Source organism: Astatotilapia calliptera, chromosome 9 (assembly GCF_964374335.1).
Source record: "Astatotilapia calliptera chromosome 9, fAstCal68.1, whole genome shotgun sequence".
Classification (NCBI taxonomy): domain Eukaryota; kingdom Metazoa; phylum Chordata; class Actinopteri; order Cichliformes; family Cichlidae; genus Astatotilapia; species Astatotilapia calliptera.
In genome coordinates, this window is record NC_137430.1 from 17,509,739 (window position 1) to 17,535,589 (window position 25,851).

At 40.9% G+C, this 25,851-nt stretch overlaps 2 protein-coding genes across 3 annotated transcripts in view; one reads left to right on the forward strand and one right to left on the reverse strand.

Moving 5' to 3' along the window:
• Window positions 1-2,115: 2,115 nt before the first annotated feature.
• On the reverse strand, window positions 2,116-7,967 carry gdap1 (ganglioside induced differentiation associated protein 1). The gene is made up of 6 exons (XM_026180798.2): window positions 7,782-7,967; window positions 7,029-7,221; window positions 6,366-6,539; window positions 5,951-6,045; window positions 3,585-3,699; window positions 2,116-3,427 (listed from the first exon to the last, which is right to left on the reverse strand). The coding sequence occupies exons 1-6, from the start codon at window positions 7,938-7,940 to the stop codon at window positions 3,075-3,077; spliced, it is 1,089 nt and encodes a 362-aa protein (XP_026036583.1). The 5' UTR covers window positions 7,941-7,967; the 3' UTR covers window positions 2,116-3,074.
• A 1,066-nt stretch (window positions 7,968-9,033) lies between these two features.
• Window positions 9,034-25,851, forward strand: part of jph1a (junctophilin 1a) — a 30,465-nt gene continuing 13,647 nt past the window's right edge. The window contains exons 1-3 of one of the 2 annotated variants that reach the window (XM_026179450.2): window positions 9,034-9,183; window positions 9,304-9,803; window positions 11,941-12,709. In XM_026179450.2, coding sequence (XP_026035235.1) covers window positions 9,425-9,803; window positions 11,941-12,709 — 1,148 coding nt within the window. In that variant the 5' untranslated portion in view covers window positions 9,034-9,183; window positions 9,304-9,424. Of the gene's footprint in view, window positions 9,184-9,280; window positions 9,804-11,940; window positions 12,710-25,851 lie in introns of those variants that run through there. The other variant, XM_080306470.1, reaches the window with a different exon arrangement.

The following is a 25,851-nucleotide window of genomic DNA, read 5'->3' on the forward strand; positions in this document are numbered from 1 at the left end:
CAAATAATCTACGGGTCTACGTATTACAGCACAAAGGAACCACCAGGTCAAAGCAGCCTCCACTCCAGCGCCACATCATCAAGGACATCAGCCACAGCATGGTGCCTTATTTTTTCTATCCGTAATAGTCTTCTGCCAGGTAGATGCATGAAACCTTACATGGATTCTGCTCACCTCACAACCCCTGTCAGTCCCTGACCTTACACAGCCTCCAATCATTAGATGGTACCATTAAAGGCATCAGTGCACTTGAAAAGGAGGTGTTTATTTGAAATGAAAGGGTTGTGTCTGACCACTTTTCAGCCTTATGTTTGGTTCGTCGGGTATTCAGAGGTAGGGAAGTATGCAAAATCTGACCTTCTCTCTAAATAATGTTTCATTCTTCACACAGTTTGCATTTTGGTGGGCATGTGGTGCAAAGTAATGGAAGCTGTTACCTTCAAGGCCCGAGTAGCTTAATGTGTGTGTGTGTGTGTGTGTGTGTGTGTGTGTGTGTGTGTGTGTGTGTGTGTGTGTGTGTGTGTGTGTGTGTGTGTGTGTGTGTCAGCTTGTGAAAAGAATCTTATCCTTGAGTGTGATTCAGTTCACCTACAGTTAAAGCCTTTTAATACTCTTAGAAACCCCCCTGTGCTCAGACAAGACTTTTCTCTCATTTATTAAGCAGGTAAATGCAATGCAGTTCAAGAAGGAAACTATTTTATCTAAAGTTTTGACAGAAAACAACCACATACTATTAAAAGCCAGGGAAGAGCACATTTACAATAAAATACTGGAAACAGTTCATTTAAATGCATCTGCTAATTTGTCAAATCCAGTGCCTATAAACACATGACCCTGTGTTTGGAGCAATCCAAATATTTTGGTGCACATGTCTGGGTGCTGAGGGTTGAGCGATACACTCGTATACTCACTGCTCATAATATATCATAATGAGTCTGCAACAAAGAAAACAGTCACCATTGTTGAAAAGTGCAGAGCTGATTCTTGTGAACCACCTGCTGGATTTTAAACAAAGGAATACCGAGATGTCAGGACCAATCGTTTGAACAACCTGTGATCACAACCAGCACCAGAAAGGGGTTTATTTGGTCAGTGGGCTGAATCACATTTGGCTTCAAATATTGCCCTTGTATATAGAAGTCCTTAAGAAAAAAAAATCAATGTATCTGAACGCATTCCACCACATATGTACAAAGTAGCAGTGTTATGTGTATTTTGGAACAAACAGAAGTTTACTGAGCATGCCCCACTTCCTGATGACTTTTCTGTGTAGTATCATGAAGTTGGCTTCTTGGGTCTGCAAGGCTGCATTTGGACCCTTCCCATAAGACTCACTGGCATGAGTAGGTTTTTGACAAAACACTGCCCTCTAGTGGTAAATATGCATGCTTATAGGGCCAGAGTACTGCAGTTTTGTTGCAGAATCAGGGTTAATGATACCATCTTCTATTTAATAAATAATATGTATAATCTGTCATGCTTTTGTTTGGAAAGCAGTCTTTTTACTCTTCCTTTGTTAGTGTTTCCTGTAATCAAATGAAAATTTAAATTTTAATACGGCACAAAAATCTTGTAGGTCACTCACTTTGCTAAATTATAGCAGAATGTATGCATTCAGAGCTCCCAAGAGAACCCATCTGCACTCTGAAACAAAAATGATGATGTCATTATGGTTGCCATTCAAAAGAGCAGCATTTTCCAGACTTGTACACTAGTCCTCACTTAAGTCTTTTGACATCTTTGCTCACATGTGGCTTTAACACGTGTGAGGAATGTCTTTGACAGCTACACTACCCAGCTCCGTGCAACAAAGGCCAGACTTTGTTGAAAGGTCTAGCATGTGTCTGTTTTATGTGGGGGCTGAGCTCACGTGAGGAGGAGTTTAAATCAAAGGGGAGCATATGTTAAATGTCAGCGTTGGCCTGGAGGTTGCGACTGGGCAAACAGATTACTGTAGATGTTGACTTGCATCCAGGTTCTGGGAAATGCGAGTGGTTTCTAGCTGTTTTCTCTTTGAATAAACCTGTAGGATATACGATAGCTTATTAAGCGATGGTGTGCCGTGAATTTTTAATGGTACTCCTAATTATATTTGAATGACAGGGAACACTAGAGGTTGTTTGGGAGCAGTTTAATTTTAGACAGATGTTGAAAAGGATGGTCTGCATATTGACTGTAACAGTACTCATTCGACCATCGTTACGCGGTGAATCTATCAAACACGGAAGCATCATTTATACAGAAAAACATATGCAGATGTGAAGGCTGGGGATACAGTGAAAATGTAGGTCAGCTTCCTATGTAGATTTGAAAAAGTTGCTCACAGAGATTTGACTTTATTTTATTTTCCTAACATGCAAATATTGCCATTAATTAAACAGCAAATGAAAAGCACACGTTAAGCAAAACTGATCCTTAATTTAAAAAAATACACACAATGATGCCTTTATTCAGCGCTTGTGCACATCTTAGTTCATTAATATATATCAAGTATGCCTTTTGTGCAGGATTTATAAATATGTTGCTTTCAGATAGTAATTGCTTTCATCACTTTAGCTACAGTATGAAAGTCTACTCGTATTTCCTAATATTTGCGTCACTGCTGTGTTATGATTGGATGGTCCAGATTCTTCCGAAGAGGGATGGCGCATTCATGTGCAGCCACATGTGCTGTAAAAACAATCTGCCTATTAAAATGGCCTTTTTGATGCAAGACCCAATCATATTTCCATTATTATCTGTTTCAGACCAACTACTTTAGCATTTGTATATGTTGGCATACTTTTCATACTGCCTACCAAATCGTTGCTGGTGAATATGCACAGTGCTATCCAGATGCATACTCATCAGATGTGGCACCTTTGATTAATGGCAAAACATGCGAAAGCACTGGCTGGACTTTCTAATCAATCCTTTGGTGCGTGATGCAGCAGTGTGTTTTGTGCAACCAGCATCCCAAAAAAACAATTTCGGGCAACATATGTTTATTAATTGCTCGTATGCTGGGTGTTATAGCGTTAGACACTTTGAGTTTGTTTAAACCCCTCTTTGGTCTCAAACCAATTCAGTTTCCCTCAGCTGAAGGCAGTCAGCCTCTTCTTCATGTAAAGAAAAGCGAGGTATGTGGCTCCTCCTAGAACGCCTATCAACAAAGTGGTACCAACAATAGCCGGTGCATTCTTCCTGGCCACGCGAAAGGCCACAGGAAGGACAGCAGAGATCAGGATGTTGTTGACGTGGCCCAGTACTCTCCTGAAGGCTGGGCGCTCCACCACACGTTCATAGTATGTTTCCACGTTCACGCGGTTACCGTTGCCCCAGTAGCGACGAGAGAGGCCGAGAAACTTCAGCCGGTGTAAGGTGACTGCCAGGGAGACGTCAGCCAAGCTGAAGAAGTCACCGCACAACCAGGGCTGGCTGCCTTCTTCTGCAAGTGGAAGAGGAAGGAGAAGATAAGAATATACAAGAAGATAAGAAATACAAGAAGATAAGAAAAGCATCCTACATGTTATTTAAAAAGCTACAGCTCTCAAATTTTGACTGATTAATACAGTATCTGCTATGTGACAAACAGCTGTGGCTACCTGGTGTTTCTTCCACCCTTCTCTGTAGCTCTGTCTCAACCTGATCCATCACACTTTCCAGTTCATCAAGAAGCTTCTTCAGGTACTTCATGTTGTCATGGTCAAATAACTTGGACTACAGAAAATATAAACACATAGCGTATATTTACTTCAAGTGGACGTACAGAAAGTGACTAAAATGATCAGATAGGCCGCTACAACACAGAATGATTGTAATGTCTTCATTTTGGTACAACTCCAAGTCCAAAACAGCTGGGATGCTGTAAACGTTAAATAAAAACAGAATAAATTAGAACTGTAACTATCGTTGACTAAATATTTTATTCATAACAGAATATATAAAACATAGTAAATATTTAAACTGAGACATTTTACTATTTTATGAAAAATATTAACTAATTTAAAATTTGACGCCATCAACGGATCTCAAAAAAGTTGTGACAGGGGCAAGAAAAGACTAACTAATCAGGTTAACTGGCAGAGGGTCAATAACATGACTGGCTATAAAAGTAATGTGTCATTATTATCATCATTTACAGTGAATAACATCATCAAAATATTCAGAGAATCAGGAAAAAAGCTTTAAATCAATTTTATGATGCCTGCGATCTTCAGGTCCTCCGGCAGCACTGCATTAAGAACTGGGGGATTCTGTCATGGAAAGAGAAATCACTGTGTTCATTGTGACATTCCCAAATGCATATTAAAGCTCTATTATGAAAAGAAGAAGCCATATGTGAACATAATCCAGAAATACCGCCATCTTCTTTGAGGCAAAGTGGAAAACTGTTATTTGGTCAGATGAATGAAAATGTGAAGTTCTTTTTGGCAAACACAGACACCGTGTCCTTCAGACTAAAGAGGTGAGAGACCTCCTGGATTGTGATCAGCGCTCGGTTCAAAAGTTTGCATCTATGATGGCATGGGGGTGCATAATGGCAGCTTTGCATGTGGAAAAGCACCAACATTGCTGAAAGACATATATAGCTTTAAAGCAACATATGATCCCATCCAGATAATATTTTTTCAGGGATGGCCTTGCAAACTTCAGCAAGACAACATTAAACCAAATACTGTGTCTATTACAAAAGCATGGCTTTGTAGTAGAAGAGTCTGGGTGCTGAATTGGCCTGCCTGCAGTCCAGATCTTTCCGTGATTAGATATATTTGATGTATAGTGAAATGAAAAATGTGATGAAGAAGATCTAGGATTGCTGAGAAGCTATAATCCTCTGTAGGACAAAAATGGGACAACATTCCTCGCCTAAAGGTCCAGCAGCTGTGCATTCCCAGACATTTACATACTGTTATTAAAAAGAGTGGATGACACACACAGTTTTCTGTTTACGTGTTGCTGCGATCAAATTCAAAATTGGCCAGTATTCTTCTTTTTCATTTTTAACAATTGCTATGTTTTTTGTGTTCTGATGAAAATATGGGTTTATAAAATTTGCAAAACATTTCATTCTGTTTTTACTTATATTTTACACAGTGTCACTGCATTTTTTGAAATGTTAATTTTTTTGGTCTATCTAGTTTTTTGGTTTATCTGTTTTGTTTTGGGTTTATTTGTTTTTTTGTTCTAACTGAAACTTATGCTACTGCGGAAGTTAGCTACATCTGCCTAGTGATTAAATAAACATGATTAGCAAGGAGGTTGGTTCCTCAAAAATGAAAGGCCTCTGCTGCAGATAATACTGCATGTGTGGGGAAAAAAAGTACGTTTTTACATTTTACATTTACATTTCACATATTTACATTAGGAGTCTACTAACAGCAGTATTGCTAAAGCTAGCTAGCTAGCTACCACTTCTTTAGCTTATTAGTTAGCTTCTGTTTACTTTATGGTTGACTACATTTGATGTGCACTATTTTGTTTGTCTGAATTCTTTAACTTATATTTCAGAATCCGAATACTTTATTAACCCCTAAGAAAATTATGTGGTTACAGTTGCTCCAAAACAATAAGAACCGTGACAGGCTAAACTAAATTAAATAACACAATATATTACCAAATTACAAAATATAAGAAATGGCTCTAATATATATGAATAGCTCAATTATAAATATCCAGATTTATTTGATATGTGTTTTATAAAGTTTTATTAAAAATTGCAAAATGGAACAAAAATAAAGTTGTACACTTCTTGCAATGCAAGACCAGATGGCATAATGACACTCACTAAATTACAGAGGATTAGTAGGTGTCTGAAATCTCACTACTCAGTGTACTTCTGAGTGACTCTTACATAATTTGTAGTAAATTACTTAACAAAAATATGCTGTGGACAGTGTGTCTCTATAGCCAAGGCTCATTTGGACACTTGATAAAGACATTTGGCTCTCTGGTAATTAGAGTAACTTACTTTCAGGCGCTTTTGTTTTGCTATATAAGCGTCTTTGAGCTCTGGGTTCTGCTCTGCCAGTTTCATCAGCTCTGACTGTGTGCTTCCGATCTGTGCTGTCACCACAAAAAATAGTAATAAGAAAAATATTAGACATGATGAGGCACAAAATTAATCCCACTATTACAGAGTTTTACAGTGAAATAAGAAATGCCAGTATCAACATGTGCGAATGAGAGGTTTTAATCTAAATCATAAAAAAGGTTACATTGCACATCAATGTAAAGTTATAAAATATATATTTTTAGCTTTTATCTGATTTTAAGTACAATGATTCAGAAGGCAGAAATTGATTTAGGATAACTAAGGGTATAGTGTACAGTCTCTTTGATATTCAGTTGAAAATTGTACAGCTATGAGGCTCAGATCGTCTTACTTCGTACACATGTGGCAGCATATGCTGGTATATGGGAGTCCACAGTGATTTCAGGGTGGAGTAGGCAGCCATGGGTGTAGGCATCCATGGGTAGTGAGTCCAGCAGCTCTCTGTAGTGCTGCACTCTTAGGTAGTAGGTACTGCCCTCTTCTGGGACCAGCCTCGGAGTGCCCTCTGGAGACAAACAAGTCATGGAAAAGGATCAAATTTTGGAATTTAATATTTTTGTTTCTTATGGGGGGTTTTTATGGGTTTATACACTACTGACTTAGGTTAGGGAGAAGACATGATGACAGCAAAGTCTTTATGTTCACTTTCTTCCCTGAGGATTTAAAAACATTTGGGTATCTCCTTAAATGACTTCATGCTTACCAGATGTCCTTTCCTTCTAAGGTGATTTGATGCAGACCCTTAGCTATTATGGATCAGTGCACACCAAGGGAAAATAAAAATTTAGAAAAAAAACAATGAAATTATTGAAAAATCAACAAATGTGTGATACAAGGAAATGCATAAAAGCAGACAGAAAATACAATGAAATGAACCCTTTTAAGGTTCTAAGAAGCTGAAGCTTGATATAATATTTTAGTTTTGGTGTCATAAATGAGAGCTTTGGGCTGCAGCTCCTCTAGGGACCAGCAGCTACATATGCATCAATCTCACCATCATTGAAGTTCTGCTCCAGGTAGTCCATGATCTGCGTTGGGTCACAGATGATATTGTCGTTGTGAACTAAGACTGGAACCTCACCACCCGGATTCAGACGCATGAACCACGGCTCATTGTGCTCGCTGAGAGGAAGGCTCACGTCGTACTCTTCACAGTGCAAACTTTTCTCTGCTATGGCGAGACGCACCTGGAAAACAACAACTTATTGTGACTGGGACTGTGGAGGAAGCTTGTTTTTATTTCCCTGCCAATAAAATCTTGCTCTCTTTTCTCCTCCCACAATTTTCAAATAAATCATTGGCTTCTCTTTTACCCAGTCAGCACCTGCCTTTAATTAAAAATTACAGATGCATTTTTACAGCAAAAGTGCATGAATAGTTAGGTGGGTGGATTGAGAGGAAGCTGAACCTCCTTATGATTCTGTTAAGAAGTAATGGAAATGAGAAGTGAAAATAAGCTTGTCTGAAAACCTGCTGTATTTCTGAGAAACACCCTGAAGGACGGAAAACTCATGTCTATACACTGAAATGTGCTGCTGAGCTGCTGTTACACGTGACAGAGCTGAAAGGCAGTCAAGCTACTAACTGTTTTAATGATTTAAAAAAAAAACAAAGAGGAACGGGTTTATACAAAGCCTAAACCATCTACAGCAGCAGGGCTGTTTTTGCAGTCCTACAGTGTCATAATTAACCCCGTTATGGGGAGCTGTCCACTAAACTGTGGTGCTGAAAGACTAATGACGCTCACCTTCTGAGAGTTGAACGACTGCGTCCAGTGATACAGCGTCAGTTTGGATTCGCGCTGTTTTGCGACTGTGCCGCACTCCTGATGAACATCTTGCTCTAAGTCCGGGTTTATAAGAGCTGCTTTCTCATCTTGAGATTCAGAGCTGTTTTCGGACGCCATTTTATCCGTTACTGTTGTAGGAGGGGGCGTCGCGGTCGACAAAGTACTCCCCCCTCTGGCTCGGAGTGTAACGCGAAATTATTGTTTTATGTATTTATTTTAAATTAAAAGATAAAAGTAATTATTTTTTAATTACATTCTCGCATTTTCCTTCTTTTTGTATACCTGCGCTCTCTTGCACCCTTACCCCCCTCCCTGCTAGTTCACGTTCTTGCTCCTTGTTGTTGACTAGCATAGTTGAAATATTTTACTAAGGGTTTCTTTTAATTAATAGAAAAAAACTACAACTATGGTGCCAAATTTAAAATCCCAAGTATAATAATTAACAAAGTCAGACAACAAATAACACCCTTTAAAGTGCACAGTTCAATCCTTTACTACGTCACAGGCCACCCTTCCTCATCTGAGGCAGTGCAATGAATACGCTGGTACAGCAGAGGTCGCTGTTATCTAACACTGTGGCTGCTACTAGTGCACTCGAGTCTGAATATTATCAGCCTGATACAAAAACTGATGTGTGTTTTTTGTTTTGTTTTTAAGTCAGTGCTATAATATAAAGCGATACTGGTTCTTACTCATTAAACGCAGGTAAATTAAACTGGTTTCTTTCATGTTCTACATAATACATTGAACCATTTTTATTAGAATTGATTTTTTAATACTTGTGAAATCAGGAGTTGTTGCCTGAAATGCATGCCCAGCGTATGATTGATCTTTTTTTAAATAATATAATAAGTATAATAATATTAATATTTAATTTAGAAAATCAAAGTATATGGCTACTTAATCCAGGATGCGTATCGAATACAAGAGAAAAGTGATGGGTGTGTTAAAGAATGACTGTCTAAAACAGCATCAGACCATCGCCTCACAAAATAGGCCATATAATAATATTATGTAATATGGGTGAGGATTGAATCATATGTGACCGAGCTTATATTTTTGTAATGGGGGCATTATGGGAAGTGATAATTGAGGAATTTAGTCTGTGTAAAGCGAGGCGGGTCTTTCAAATGTAAAGTTTGGCAGTGGCGCGTTATTTTGGCGAAATTGAGGCGTTCGGGCGCTTTGCGGAGGGGGGAGAGGAGGAGAGTGGGAGGTCCCTGTGGCGTGACGTTGCGATTGGCCCAGCGCCTTTCTTCAACAGGGGCTCGGTACATCTCTCTCTCTCTCCCTCCTTTGATCAGTGGGTGAGAGGGGGGAGACGAGCAACACACAGCGGAGAGTCCAGCGTGCGCCTCCGGTAAATGACGCCCACCATTCATACCTTTACACTTACCGTTACGCATGCCTTTTGTATTACATGTCAGTGTCTGGAAGCGCCAGTCCACCATCCTCACCTTCCTATTTTTTGCTCTTGTAGTCATCATCTTGTTGGCTCATCCTTTCATCACACCACCGGTCCTGGATCCTCCAGCCCAGGTCCTGGAGAATCCTGAGTCTGCAGCAGCGCACCATCTGCTTTATTTCCAGTCTATATCTGAATGACGGGCGGAAGGTTTGACTTCGACGATGGTGGCACATACTGCGGGGGGTGGGAGGATGGCAAAGCCCACGGACATGGGATCTGCACCGGACCCAAGGGCCAAGGCGAGTACGCCGGGTCCTGGTCGCACGGCTTTGAAATAGTTGGCGTGTACACCTGGCCCAGCGGGAATACCTACAAGGGTTACTGGTCCCAGGGGAAGCGCCATGGGCTGGGTGTGGAGAATAAAGGAAAGTGGATCTATCGAGGAGAGTGGAGTCATGGTTTTAAGGGTCGGTACGGCGTCCGGCAAAGCCACAACACACCTGCTAGATACGACGGGACCTGGAGCAACGGTCTACAGGATGGATATGGGATCGAAACCTATGGAGATGGCGGTAAGGCACCAGGTTTTAATAGATATGGCACATCGCTTGTTTAGCGTGCATGTCGCTTTAACGGCGGTGAGTGGTAATGTGTTATGTAGCTCGTGTGTAGGATGCTCAGACTCAAACTGAGGAAGGCTCACTGTAACACACCAGCGCGTGAATCTCCATCTGATATGAGCTGAGTATAAACTGAGATTGCGCACTGCGCATCGTGGTCAGTCACCTCGTCGTTTACCCAGCATAACTGACTCTTTACCCCGGTGGTAACGTTAACTTTTCGAATACCGTTTAAGATCACGGTTCCTATTTTATTCCAAGGGACATCTCTTTTGGCAACTACCGGTTGCTCCTCATATGACAGTGGGAGGAGAGTGACTGCTCCTCACTGGAAACATGCCTCCCGGAGAAGGAGTTTGGAAAGCAAATCAGTCCATTTAAAGTCAATTAAAGACTCAAACTCAAATCACTTGCTTCACTGTCATTTTCTCCCTTTGAACCTTAACTATAAAAACACATGTCCTGAAGGGTGCACATGCTCCCGTTTTAAATGAAGTGTAATGTGTATAAAGCACGAGAAGGTGCTCATTTTTGGTAGCATTTAAAGTTATTCTTCATGTGTCTAGACTAAAGAACTCACACATCTGTAGTGGAAAGAGCTAAGTCCCACACAGGACTTGTACTTGCTGAAAATGAGAGGTCAGTCATCTCACTAATCATTGATGTGTTCACAGATTGCGTTTATGTAAGGACCTGTGTCTGATGAGGGAGACAAGATCGCAGGAAGCCTAAAAAACAAGCGCTTGCCTGTTGTTCAGGCCTCTCCTGTTATAAAACAAGCAAGTCTTTGGGTGATTTGTGAGCATCATCCTCCCCTAATGGAGGCCTTATGGTGCAGAATAAATGCCTCACATATGATGTTACAGAGGGCTGGGCTTTGGGAATCAGCTGATCCTAGAGGATCTACAGAACATCTGGCTGTCTGACTCCGCAACATCCTGATAACTTGATCTGCAGGGTCACCAAATTGAACTGCAGCACAGAGCCAGCCTGTTAATCTCACCCTGTTTATCCATCTAAATTCCTCCCCTGACTAGTATATCATTTTCTGTTAGAATCTGACTGTTATGGCTTATTTCATTGCATTGGTGAATGAGATTCAGGCACTGGATTAACAAGCCTTTCTTATTATTAGGCTTAGGATTGTAATATGACACTTTGAAGAAGCAACAGTAGGGTAGGCCGACAACCTGCTCATTGGGCTCAGCAGCACCAAATGGGATTAATGAAGTATTCTCCTCATTATGTGACTCATAGCAATTCCCTGTCGTCACAGACAAACGGATGGTGGTGAATGTGCCTACTGTCAGTGGGGGAGTTAGCCAGGGGCCTATTTTCAGGCAGCTACTAAGTGATTCACATTCATCCCAAGCGATCTTTAGTATCTGTACCTTAATCAAATCTCTGTGATTGGGTTAGCTATGCTCACAGTCCCATATCTGAGTGGAAGGAGAAAAAACATTTCATTAGCTGACATACTCCTGCACCAACAAAGCAAGGCTTCAAGGTCTTGTTGCTGATATAGAAAGTTACTGGTCAACAACACGCAGGTTGTGCATGAGGAGCACAGAGGAGCTTTCTTCTGACCATGAGTAGCCTATTAAAAATTTTTTACCCTGCTTTGGCTTTAAAGTTGTTGTAAAACGAAATGAGCTTTTCAGGCATGTATATAATCACAGATTATCATCGGTTTTATTGCAAGCAATAGAAAATGGACATAACCAGCTTGTTGTCACCCCACTGGTTTGTGGAGGTTATCATCTAATGTTAGTGTTAGTTAGCCAGCTTGGTTAGCAAATTAAATATAGGCAAACTGAAGTATTAGCTGAAAACACATTGCGCATGGGGCAAACTTTGAAGATGACAACACAATGCTCTAATCAAATTTAGGGATATTTATAGTAAATGCATGTCGTTGCTATACTTGTGCCCTATTGACCAGTCACAACTTACCAATGACAAGGTCACCTCAGCTTAAAGCATTATCTTATAGTTAATATTAGTTTACAAAGTCATGAAGAATTATAGGCTCGAAGTAGCGATTGAGACTAAGTGTTTACTCATTGATCTATACCTTCCTCTTACTCAGGAACTTATCAAGGCCAATGGATGGGTGGTATGCGACACGGCTATGGTGTGCGTCAGAGTGTTCCCTATGGCATGGCCACTGTCATCCGTTCTCCACTCCGTACGTCTATGGCCTCCCTGCGCTCTGAGCAGAGCAATGGTGCAGTGCTCCAGGACCTCTCCTCCCCAGCAGACACTCCAACGGGCAGCCGCGGTGGCTTCGTCCTCAACTTCCACTCGGACAGCGAAGTTGTCACCGGCAAGAAGAAGGGCCTGTTCCGCCGCGGCTCGCTCTTTGGCAGCCTGCGACAGTTGCGCAAGTCTGACTCTCGGACCTCAATCTCCAGCAAGCGCAGCTCTGCAAGAAGTGACGCCACCATGAGCCGCATCAGTTCAAGCGATGCCAACTCTACCATATCCATCGGTGATGGCGAGCTGCCAGATGAGGACCTACCTCAGGAGGACCATGTGGACGCCACCACAACTGAGACGTACATGGGCGAGTGGAAGAATGACAAGCGCAATGGATTTGGTGTATCAGAGAGATCCAACGGGATGAAATATGAAGGAGAATGGCTTAACAATAAGCGCCATGGTTACGGGTGCACGGTTTTCCCAGACGGCACCAAAGAAGAAGGGAAGTACAAAAATAATGTGCTGGTGCGTGGAATAAGAAAGCAGTTGATTCCTCTTAAGAACCCCAAAACCAAAGAGAAGGTAGATCGGGCTGTGGAGGGGGCACAGAGGGCTGCAGCCATTGCGAGGAGTAAAGTGGAAATAGCAGCATCCAGGTACTGTGTTTATGTGTGGGTGGATGTTCATTCATGCTCCTGCATGTACCTGTGGGTGTATACTGTGTAAATACAAAAAAAAAGCCCACACAGGATGAAAATCCTCAGGCATTTATTTTCACCACTGAGGAGTCACAGCAGTGTCCTGTTTGACAAATATCTCCTGGTCTGATTGAAGGTTCAGTCTTGTATAAGTGAAGTCCCATGACAACAGCTCCGACCTTTATGCAACATCAACAGTCGAGGCTTTTGTGTTGCCAGTGTGATCATCCCTGGAAAAGGTTCTGTTTCTATTCTCTGCCCGTGTCTTTCATTCCTAGGGAGAGGGGTCAGGCATCTTGCACGCGTGTCTTTGTGTGTGTGTGTATTTGCGTTGTAGCCGAGTGTCTGTGAGTTCATGTGCGTGAGCTTTATAGCCATACCTGCTCCTATGCCAAGCTCATCTTGTGCGCCCAGTACCAATACCTGCTCCCACTGCCAAGCATTGCTCTGATGTGGCATCTGCTCTTTAACAGGTGGATGAGATGTGACCTTTTCATTTAAAGCCTCCCTCCTACTGGGACACAGTTCAGGGTATGCGGCATCGCTTTGACATCCTCTGGTTTCATTGCATCAGGGAATTATTAGACTGAAGACTGAGGGGATGTGTACAAGCTGTGAAAAGGTCTCTCTGCAATCAACCATGTTTTGATTTCTCCCTCCCCCACTCTTCCCCACCACTGAACCCCTTTTCAAGTCGTGTGCATGAATTTGCATCCCTAAAAACACATCAACAAGCATTTTAAAAACTTAAAAGCACATGTGTGTTTCTTAGTTCACAGCATAATGAACCATCATTTGACTTTTACCTTGATGTACCAGTCAGTTCAGTTGTGAGGGTTTTTTCCTGCTGGGCACAGGTTCACAATTTTGCAGATTTTATGTTTTAGGTGATTAAATAAGTTTAAAATGCCCATGTTTTATAAATACGCTAACTACAAAGTAGCAGTAGAGGGTGTGGGGAATGTAATTTTTATTTGGATATAAAGTAAAATATTAGATAACCTATTACTCCTGTTTATCCATGAACATTTCCATTGGATTTCATGGGCTAGAACCCCTCCACAGGGATTGCTTTCCAGTTTAAAACACCTGTTGGCATTGGGCTAATAAGCATTTTTTTAACTTACTAATCTATTAAAAATAATTTCACCTGAAGGTTGCCTGACTCCCACAGCGTGTGTTGAGGTTTACGCGTGTTTGGCTTTTTGTTTCTATCTCCCCTCCCTCTTCTTTGTCTTGCCTCCTACACCAACGAGACTCTTTTGCTTTTACCGGGTCGTTTCCACAGCTACTGCTGTGCTCCAGCGTCTACCAGATTGGTGTTCAAAGCTACTGACCAGAGAAAACAAAAGCACTGTACTCATCTCGTTTTGGTTGCAGAATCAGATCTTCCTTCTTATTTCATTAACGTGAGCTTATTATGCTCATGAGCTTCACATTTTTATTCTTGGACTGAAACCTTTGTTAACTACCTTCAGTCATCTCTTAAATCATATAAGAATACATTATTTCTTTGACTTAACTAACATTAATAAACACACTCCCAGATTCCTTAATCCTGCTCAGTCTGGATTCCCAGCCACTTCCTCTGCGATACACAAATTCCTACATTTCTTTGTCTACAACATCAGTGGTATCAGATTGGACTTCAGCCCTGGAAATGATCTTTTTTCACCAAGCTAGTCATCCTGCTCAGTTTTCCGAGTTTCTGAGCTAGCCTCTCATTTCCTTGCTTCCATTCATTGCCTTCCAGTGAAATCCACAGGTGTTCATTTTAATATTTTAGAAATCATGCAAAAACCCGTGCAATTCCTTTCCAGTGCTATAACAGAATTGCCAAGATGTTATTCCAGCCGTCGGTCTAATCAATCATCTAATCAAGCTTTTTTTTTTAACTGTTCAACACTCCTATTTTAAAACCAGAAGCAGCCACACATTTGGCGTTGTAGCAGCAGCCTTCCTCAGCTCATCAGTGAACTAAATCAGTGGTTCATTTTGTGTGTCTAGTGAAAACTCATTTTTATAGCTGTGGCTATGGCTCACACTAGCGCTTGCGTGAGCTGTGTAGTGGGATATCCATGCTTCGCTTTAATGTGTGTATTTTGAGAAAAAGCTCTTTGTAGCACTGTGTTTATTAAATCATTAATTATTGTTTTTACCTTTTACTGAGCCTTGTCTTACAAAAGGACTTCCTGATTGGCTATCCCTTACAAATAGAAGGTTTGAACTCCAGTTGCCTTTGGCTTTTGTGCGAGATGACCCCATCAGTGACATCCTCTCTCTGTGAAGACCAACATGACCTCCCATAAAAGTAGAGACTGACTAAACGACACAGGAACACGGCCACGATTAAAGCCCGACAATTAATCTGGATAAAGATAAATGTTTGTAACATGTTGGGCTGCTCTACAACTATACAGTATTAAACTGTCACCATTCCTTGACGATTTACAAACATATTCATCATTTCAACATTTTGTGGACTAAATGAATAATCATCAAAAGCTTGTTTTTTAACCAGGAAAAAATTCAATTTTAAGGTTAAAGGTAGAACATTGCTACTCAAATGTGAACCCAGTCTATGAGCAGCTATTGTTTTTTCCAATACAATAGATCATCTCCTGCGAGCAGGAAGGGAAGATGCTTTATTGTGCTGTTTTCAAGGATATAGAATGCAGAGTACATTAGTTGGATTGAACATACTTTATTTTGAAACTGTGGATATTTGTTAATATGGGACTTCCATCTATGTAAGTGACAGCCAATAAGACTGGGCTTAACCTACAGTGAAAAGATAAAAAAAAAAGGGATAATGTTTTGATAAGAATGAGCCATCTGAGCTCCTGTCCTGTTGCGCATTAGAGCAACAATTTACACAAGGAAGCACATGACCTAATTCATAGCAATAAAGCAACAAGAGCAAAAGCATTCGAGCTTATGCAAAGCGTTTACGGCAGTCAACGAGGTCCCCTGAAGTAAGCGATCAAATTACTGGATGCCATGTGCCACTACTTCATGTGCAGCTGGAAATCTCAAAGCAGGTTCCTCTGTGGCCTGGTTGGCATCTGGATTTTTTTTTCTCTTTCTTTTTAAAAGTGCAGTTGTGTTATAAAGAGCCAGAATGGCAGACTGTCACTGTTGCAAGCAGGTTATGTAAGTATCGTTATACAGTACAGTGCCGGGCAAAAGATGCACTCGTATCGATCCACTTCCAGTCACATGATTCTCTGTCTTTGAATGTGGAGTGTACCCAGCGGATCCACAGGGAATGGGGGGGAGATGGGCTCGTAGAGGATACAGGGAGTGAAATGGATGGAAACGAGAAAGCCGGGGATAGATGTTGATTGAATGAAATCAGAAGTGCAGCACATTTGCTGAGCAAGAGGTTTCTGAAGAGTCTGGAGTGGACAGAAATGAAGGGAGAGTATAATAAAAAGGGCATAGAGAGGACACACCGGCCTCTCCCCTGTGGATTACTGTACAGAAGAGCTATCCCATCAGCCTCTGGGGTGGAGCCAATGACCTCATGCTCGTGATCAGCCAGTCGATAGAGAGCTAGTGCGATGTGGTAGAGTGGAGTGGAGTTCTGTGTCTCTCATTCACAGTTGTCATTTGCCCTTATCTGTGTAAAGTGACCTTCTGTACACACACAGCTCTTTCAGTGTGTCCACGCATATATGTGTGTGTTTGTTTGAGTGGTGTGGTGTGGTTGTATCAGGCCTGTGAACTGAGATAAGTGACTCTATGTGCCACTGAAGAGTTTACCGAGTCATGATGCTTCTCCCATAAATTGTTTTTTTGTTACAGATCAGCAGTTTGGGAACTCAGCAGTTTGTCAGTATATCCACAGAGCAGTCCACCCTGATTACACATCCCTGGCTAAACTGTTACTCTGTAGGCTATCTAATAAAAGCAGAGATGTTAAATTGACCTTACAAAAGCTGCTAAGCACAGAAATTCAATAATGCTTGCATATTAGTTTAATTTGGCTTACTGCCTCTGTAATGCTAAGAATGAGAAATACGAGCAAAACCACAGTGCATTCATAGAGACCTACATTGTGTGTTATGTTCAATTGCACTGTTTGCTCTGCAGGCTCCAGTAAAAGGTTAACCAACACCTTATATGTACAGATGATATTTTTATGTCTGTTTTTTCCTTCACACTGGTGAGCAAAACACTCAGACTAACTGTTTTCCACATTACAGTTTCACTTCTGACAGGGTGTTTATAGTGTCCATAGTGCTCTCAAATGCATCTATAGTTTTTCATGAAATTTAATAGACATGAGTCTGGATTTGTACTGGATGTATGGGTGACCCAGCTCTGAGATTGCTGGCAGCAGATCTTTGGATGTATATATCTTTTCTTTCCATGGGTGCAGTCGATCATCAGAACCAATAATTTAGTGGATACTGTTGGATTCAATTCAATTCAATTTTACTTATATAGCGCAAAATCACAACAACAGTTTCCTCAAGGTCCTTTATATTTTAAGGTAATTAATCTACAGTAATACAAATAACACAGAGAAAACCTCAACGATCGTATGAGCCCTCATGAGCAAACGCTTTGGCGACATTGGGAAGGAAAAACTCATTTTTAACAGGAAGAAACCTCCAGTAGAACCAGGGTCAGGGAGGAGCAGACATCTGCTACTTTTGGTTTGGGTTGAGGGGAGGAAGATGGGACAAGGACACACTGTGGAGAGTCTGATTAATCTATTGTTATATACAGTGAAAAAGATGGATGTAGCCACCATGACATCACTCATTGCCTGCTTGTATATTTCTCCTGCTGGGAGAAGCTTGGATTTGCAGTGCGTTATGGGATGAGTAGTTCCTTCAGTAATTATGTCCTCACTCTTGTATCTTTGCCGTTTTCTTGGTCATGATCCACGCAGTGCCTAATGGGATTTTTAGAAGAAGTCTTTTTACAACCACAAGGTCAGTCCCCTGGTGGCCAAGAAATAGAATGCATCTGTATGGTAGTTCATTGGCTCCAATTTTCCTGGAAAGTGTGCCCAGCTTTGATACCATCTGAGATCATTATAGCTGTAGTCAGTAATAGTAATAGGACTTGGTATAATATAAAAACTAGCCATAATTACTATCATTGATTCAACATATTTAAAATGTTTCAGGATCATTGTGTATAATACTCCGTGGATTATTTGACTGTGCGTGTTAAACTTGCTTAGTTTGTAAAGAGATGTGAGACAGAGATAATTGATTTGTTAAAGGTGCAGTATGTAGCATGTCTTACTCCAGTAGTTGCTATTGTTTCGCAATAAACAACCACCAGCTAGTCCGGATTCCAAGTAGCGGTTGGCGATACATCGAATATACTCGATGTATGGCGAGTTTTTCACGTACGATGGTTAAAATAGCTTTATCGTAACCACTGAGTATAAATTGCCATGGCAGTATTAAGCTGTCTGCACGTTATTGACTGTGAGTTTTTTTCCTCCCACATGCTGCAAATGCATCGTTAACCCCTCCCTTGCTCCCAACGGGAAAATTTTCTACCTGGCGCCCTGAGCTGGGCATGCGTGTTTATACCCCCAGATAGGAAAACATATGGTGCCAGCGGGAGTTTCAGATGAGCGAGGGAATGAGACTTTGGTTGAGATTTCACATGGATGATGTCGAACAAAACGCGCCAATTTGCGAAACATGTTGTAAATCTATTGCTGCAAAAGGTAGCAGTCGCACAAATTTATTCCACCAGCTGAAAAGGCATCCATTGCAAAATGGAAAAAAAATATTGAATGGTTGATTATACCAGTAGAGTATACCAGTAGTAATTTAGGCAATTTTAGGCCTCCAAAACCAAAATGACATTTGGTTTTGGAGGTTATTTGATCATATCGTGGCATAAATCGTGTATTGTTATATTCCTTCCTTTCCTCATATCGCTCAGCCCTAATTCTAAGTGATGCTACTTTTATTTTTTTGCCCTTTAGACTTCTATAATTTCTGCAGTACGTGGACAGAGTAATCTGCACAACCTTAAGAATCCTGGATGTTACACTTTCTCAATATTTTCTTCTACTTGGAGCCTATCCCAGCTGTCATAGCATGAAACACAGGATACACCCTGGACAGATCGCCACTCTGTTACAGGTTGGCGATCAACTCATAACCCATTCACACCTACAGCCGATTTAGAATCACCAATTAGGTTCCTAGTTGGAGGAAGACAGCTGCTTTTCTTTTTGAGTTTATCAGTTTAGTTCATCTTTTTTAGGCCTTACATATTCTACCTTTAAGCAAAGGAGTTGAAACTAGAGCATGCTATCGAGAATGACAGACTAAAATCAGTGTACTACATATTTTTGATCAAATACATAGCAGATACAGTAGATATGCATGTGCACAGGTATCCATGTAACATCTCACCCTCTGTCCATGTATATCTCTCTCTCAAACACACACACACACACACACACTTCTGTCTATATGCATTCATACTGGGAGCCTAACTATCGCCCCACAGGAATGCCTCACATACATACTCCAGCTCACATAAACTGCTGGACAAACACATACAGTCAGAGTACATGCAGCGTGTGCTTCTCTGCTAGTGTGTCAGCAGCGAGCACTGCCTAAATAAGGCAAGGCATCAGTTGGCTTATCAGCACCAGCCAGGAATATATACCCGTCCCAACACTGATATAGCAGCCCGCCATCTCACTCACACTATCATTTCTTCCAAATGTGTGTGTGTGCATGTGTGAGAATGCTGTATGTGTGTCCATACCATATAAATGGGATTTCAAGTAACACGTGTCTGTTTGGGCATAGAGAGATCAGATAAGACGACCATCATTTTGCTAGAGAACAAAGAAAGCGCAATGTGTACGGTGCGTTTGTGCCCCGGCCTGTTTGTTTGTCACCTGCTGTGGGATGACCTCAGCCACTCACCACCTGCCCTTTTTGTAGTGAGTTATAGATCATCCGGTGTTTCAACAAGTGAACAAAATAATCCCAACAGTCAGTACATCATGTAAGATTTCATCTTGGCTGTCCCTCAATGCTGCTTCAAATAGTCGCAGTGGTAAAGTTAGGTTGCTTCTTTCCCCCCCCCCCCCCCCGTGTCTGCATTCGCATACATTTAATGGGGTACCGGTGCCACCCAGCTTCACACGCCTTTTAAAAAGCAAGTCAAATTTGGCTCTTTACGAAGTGACGGCGTGTACAGTAGCAACTGTAAGCATGTGAGGGGCTGCCAGCGATCCGAATCACGGGTCAGAGTAAAGCGAGCAGGATCATACATTATATTTATCCCACATTAAACCTCTCCCTCTCTTTTATTTATGGCAGTGCGATGGTGTGACGTAACACTGCGTTTTTGTTTGGTTTTTTTGCTGACAGAATCAATGCTCGTGCACTCACACACATAAAATAACCTGCCACGTGTGCCTCAGGTTATCTGCATCGTTATCATTAATGACCGGAGTCATTTCCCAGCTAGAGCTATTAAAGCTCTATAAATAATGTCGCTGAGGCAACGGCACATATATCATGACTTAGTTGAGCAAGTTTCACATGACCCACGGACCAAATCAAATTATACTGTGTAATGCAATATTTGTCTGTACTTCAACACATTACCAATATATTAAGTCACAGTAAGCGCTTCTGAAAGATGCCGGTGGATGAAAAGCATGCGAGCAGTTGAAGCAGGGGCTGAGTTTTTGTTGGCCGGACAACGTGGTTGAAATCATTATCACAGTATTAGTAAGGATATTAATATAGTGGACAATAGAGCGCTCCAGCAATTTCATTTATCAAAGTCAGTTTACTTACTTACTCAAGCTGTAAAAAAACAGCTGTTTGATGTCTTATGTGGCTCGGAGAGCTGAAAAACAATCCTGTGGATGTCATCGGGGTTATGTTGAAGTGGAGTTTGAAAGTTGTGGGTATAAGAAAGAAAAGGAAAAAAGTCAAGAGTGAGAGTTGAAAGCTTCTTTTCTCTCTCTCTCTCTCTCTCTACTTCCTTCTTAATATTTTTCCTCCCTGGTGGGAAACAGTAGGAAGGCGAGAAAGAACGATTTTTGGCACAAAATCAGTCCGCAGCCTCCAAGAACAGGAGTTCGTACCGTTTCCTGGCACCGTGAAGATACATCTTAACAAGAGTAGGAGGAATATGTGTAAATTAGGACTGGGATAGACTAAATTTGCTGACTTACTGTAAGAAAGCTTTGTTCCACACATAGCAGAGGCTTGTTTTGCAGGATTGGGGTGTTGGGCTGTGTCCACAGCAGTGGCGATAGGATTGGGTTTCACCTACATGCCAGAAGTGTGTGACTGTGTCTTGTAATCTCTTGGAGAATGGCACATATTTCTGCAGCTTCTGGAGGAAGACTGAGATGAGTCAGCCAGCCAGGCAAAGAGGCAGGCAGAAGAAGGGAGTCATGTGGAGGCCGTGGCTGTTAGAGGTTAACTCATGTAGCTGTTCACCTGCGGTCATTAAATATTTAAAAGTACTCCCTGTACAGCTTATTTTTCCCATTCCTCTATTTCCTGTTTAGCTGCTCCTTAATTTAGTTTGTGATGAATGTCCTAGAATACTACATTTGCTTGGTTATTAACCAGCAGATAGATGGACTGCTTCTTCATTGTGGTGCATCATCTTGTCTAATTAATAGTGTATGTAATAGAAGTTAATGAGGGTTGGAATCAGTGGAGTAGGTCAGGTTTTGTATTACACACACACAGAGAAGCAGTGTTTCTGAAAAGTGAGCAACTAAGACTTCAGAGAATGGCGCACTGTGTGTGTGCGTTAATTTAAATAAGCTTTCCTGGGAAATATGTAAATGGGATCGTATGTAAAAGCAGCATCAGTCAGCTGTGGTTTATAATTCTTTGCTAGATTTCAGGAAGGCATCCTGGAGAACTGCTGATTGAGTGTAAATTAATGTTCGTGCAACTGAGTTTAATGCACTGATTTACGGGTTAACATCACCAGCAGGGAATAAACTTAACAGCACCTCAAAATAGTATCCACAGCATGTGGACTGTGACAGTCTCTCCAGTGCATTAATAGACTTTTACTCCGAAAGTTCAATGCTTTTGCCATATTTAGCCTTGCAGTATGTACGATACAGACAGTTCTGACTGTCTCTATTGGATTTTACAGTCAGTGATATAAATCCCTGCACATACAATATTTCTTTTACTTTTTACATTAGAACACAAAACCAACAACAAAATGCAACGTTAAAAACCAGCACAAAGATACTTAAAGTGATCCTACTTTTGAAATGTGTACAGGCTACAATGCTACAGGGCTGACTGCTTATCCCTGCCTTGGTTACGAGTTGGAGATTAGGCTGTGGCTGCTGGGCTGGTGTCGGCATGCTTTCAGCTTTGTCATCACTCTGGGTTCTTCGCTAGGTTTGTGTTAGCACGCTGTCTGTGCAGATGCTTGCAAACAGCCAAAGTTTTGTTAGCAACGTAACAGTTGTTTCCGCCTTTGATGCACTTTACCATCATGTTCTAGTTTGGTTGTTTTTTTGTGCAATAAAAATAAAAGTAATGTCTATATCCCGGCTCCTGAAAAGTTTTAGTAGTTTTCCTCCTCTGCACATAAAGTGAAATCAGCTGATTGTACTTTAAGAGCTCAGGAAGAAAAAGGGATGCTTGATGATTTTTTTATTCTATCAGCCCGAGGTGCAGGTACCTGAAGAATGATTGTAACACAAGCAATTACATACTTTGCTTAATAATTTTAGTATAACACATCACATGACCGTGTTGCTGAAAAATGTAATGTGATTACAAAACACGTCACTTTGGATCACCTTAAACCGAACCCTGAGTACGAGTGCAGCCACTGATATTCTTAACGGCTTATCCATCAAGGTCGTGTGGATGTTGGAGCCTATCCCAGCTGTGATAGAGTGAGAGGCAGGGGTACAAAAGGAACGGCTGTCATCCTATTACAGGTCCATTCTGGTCATTTTCTTCAACATTTGTATGGATTTTAAAATGACATTAAAATACATTAATCCAAAGTAAGATTTTCAAATGGGTTCAGTTGGCAGTCTAGTTTCATCTTTAAGGAGCTGGAACTAGAAAACAAAAGAATCAAACATCATTTATCAAAACTGCAAGTAATTCATCAGTAGTTTGCATTAAAATTCAAATTTCTGGGAACTCAACTCATTAAGTAACAAGTCAAAGTAATTTACATTACGTTAAAATCCTTAAAATTCAGTCCCCAATTACGTGGGTATGGCTGGTATGTTTACATGCCAGACACATTTTCACATGTATTTATATTTACCCTAAAGTCGCATAAAAAACAGGAATAAATGCTTTTAATGATAAAGAATGGCAGCAACAAACATTTAACAATAATTGCAAATGCCTGTTTATCTGTGGCACCAAGAACACTACATCTGTCATTTAAGTTTGTCTGAAGCAAATCTCAAAATCTCTAAAAGCATCTTTTTGTTTTTGTACCTACAGCTAACACAGCCATGGGTCTTTAACCTCTGGATACTGATGTGCCCCACTAAATCTGTTCAGCCACTCTGATTGGCTAGCTAGGCTGCTTTCACTCCAGCTGTTCACGGATTGGATTATAGAATTATCACTTCTATTGCTGAGTAAGAGTGTTGCTTTTCCACACAGCATCTCTTCCTGAAGCATGCATCCACTGTTGTAATCACATGTAGACATGATGCTGTGTGTGTGACCATACCCATGATGCATTTCTTTTAGTAGAAGGGAGTCTATAAGGACATTTCATCTGTTTCATCGCACTCTGGGAGATGTCAACAAGTTAAAAATAAGTAGATACTGGGTATTTCATTTATTTGCAAATGTATGATGCATGTGTATCCCCTATATTAAATGACTATTAAATGATAAGATGATTTAAATTCTGTTAACTTCAATTCAATTCAGTTTTTATATATACCTCCAAATCACAACAGTTGGCTCGAGGTGCTGTATATTTTAAAGTACAAACTGCAAAGAAAACAAAGAACACCCCAACAATCATGTGACCTCTATGAGCAAGCGCTTTGGCGACAGTGGGAAGGAAAAACTCCCTTTTGACAGGAAGACACTTTCAGCAGAAGCAGTCTCGGGGAGGGGTGGCCATCTGCCAAGACCAGTTGGGAAACATTTAACAGGATTTTCACAGAACAGCGTTGCAAGGGTGGGGTTATCGGGGCATGTTTGTAAGACTGCTCCATATGAGATGAATCATATCAAATCAACCTAAACTATGGCTCCAAATCCCATTCAAGAAGTCAAAGATCTTTAATTTCATTGCGCAGCTGCAAGGAGAATAGTACATTTTGCCCTTGAAGGTAGCAGATTTAAATACTTCCTGTAGGGTGACATGCTGTGTGAATTATGTGAATTAGTAGAAGCGGAGAATGAATCACATTTTTTTTCTGTACCGTCAATATGATGATTTCAGGTCTACATTTAATGAAATGTCACTGATAATGACAGAAGTGGTTGTTTAATCATTGAGATGTTTACAACTTAGCCGCCTACTTTTTCTAATCTGCGAAAAGACGGCAGCATTATCTGTTTACTACCTGGAAGTTATGGTGCTGTTCTGATATCGGTCTGGATAATTGCTACTAGTGTCCTGTGAGCTTCTTTTCATACACTAGGCATACTATTTCATGCGTGGCACGTTGATAAAATCGAATCAGTCAGCCACATGTGTTTTAATGCACTCAATTAGATGATTTAACTGATGCAGAGATTGACACGTAACATTAGCTGTTGTAGTTGCTGATAATGAGACAAGATTGCTGCAATAGGAGACTTTATGTGTCATTATCAGGGTTGGGGTTTTTTTGCACAGGTCTTCCGGCTAGTTCATGAAACAGCCAGAACATGCAGATTGCGTGAACCTTACATCACAATTTATTTAGCAGTGGGCAGATGTAACCTAATGCTAATGCTCTGCTTGGCTTTGCACTGAAAAGGAAATTGATGGGTGTGTGTGTGTATGTGTGTGTGTGCAGACAGTGGGGTGAATAGTGGCAAGAGATTGGAGGAAAGAGAGAACAGACCATAATTAAAACTATTCCTTAAGCTCAAGTGGTTGCCAGGCAATGTGACCTTTACTCGTGCAGGTTCAGCTTCGGATGTTGAGCGTCGTAGTTAAATTAGACACACCGTGGAGCAGTTGTTTGTTTGTGGGGAGGGGGGTGTTTTGTTTTTTTGTCAGCTATGTTACAAAGCTATGCATTATGCGAGTCAGTTTAAGTGCTTTTATTTCTATAGAGTTTAAAAATAGCTGTGTTGTGTCTGTTTGCACGTGCATAAACGCGTTCCCATACATTAGGCTGTGTGCTCGTTCATTTGCAGATTCATTAATACAGAGCAGATGCCTGGTTGGACAGCTCGCTCAAATGTCTCTGGTGGTTACCATGGTTACTGCCTCACCGCCGTCATCGTCATGTCAGTCATTTGATGATTTTCTTATAAATTAGCCGAGTGAAGAAGCGCCGTTAGTTTAACACAGTCATCCTCCAAGGCTTGTGCAACACGCCTGTTTCCAGTTGGAGATTTACCGTGGACTCCTATCAGCCATGTTTTCTTTAATGCAATAATGCAAGAGCAGTTTATAGTTGCCCTTTCTTTACACTTATTCCCAATAGACCTCATTAGGGCACATCTCATTAATTGGCCTTTAAGTTTTTCTTGCAGGTATAATCTGTGTTTATATGTGAGAGAGGGAGAGAGAGTAAACTGGAGTTAACGCAGTCATTTGTATGGGAGGTTGCTCGTTTTATTTAAGGTGCAGGTCAAAAGCTTTTGCGTGTATATGTTTGAATGTGTATATGATTGATGTGTATGCGTGCATAATGTTTGTATAATCGCCATGGCTTGATTTGCATGGGAGCCTTGTATGTGTGTTTACAATGTCAGTGTTGGAGCAGCTTGAATTCATGTTAAGCAACAGGAAAAACTATTCTTATCAGTTCTTATCAGTACTGATTATTCTGTAAAGGTTAATAAATATAGAATACTTTCCTTATTTTATCTCATATTATTTTAATGTGAATTTTAATGTTCAATGCACATTTGTTCTCCTTATATCTAATACAGCAACAC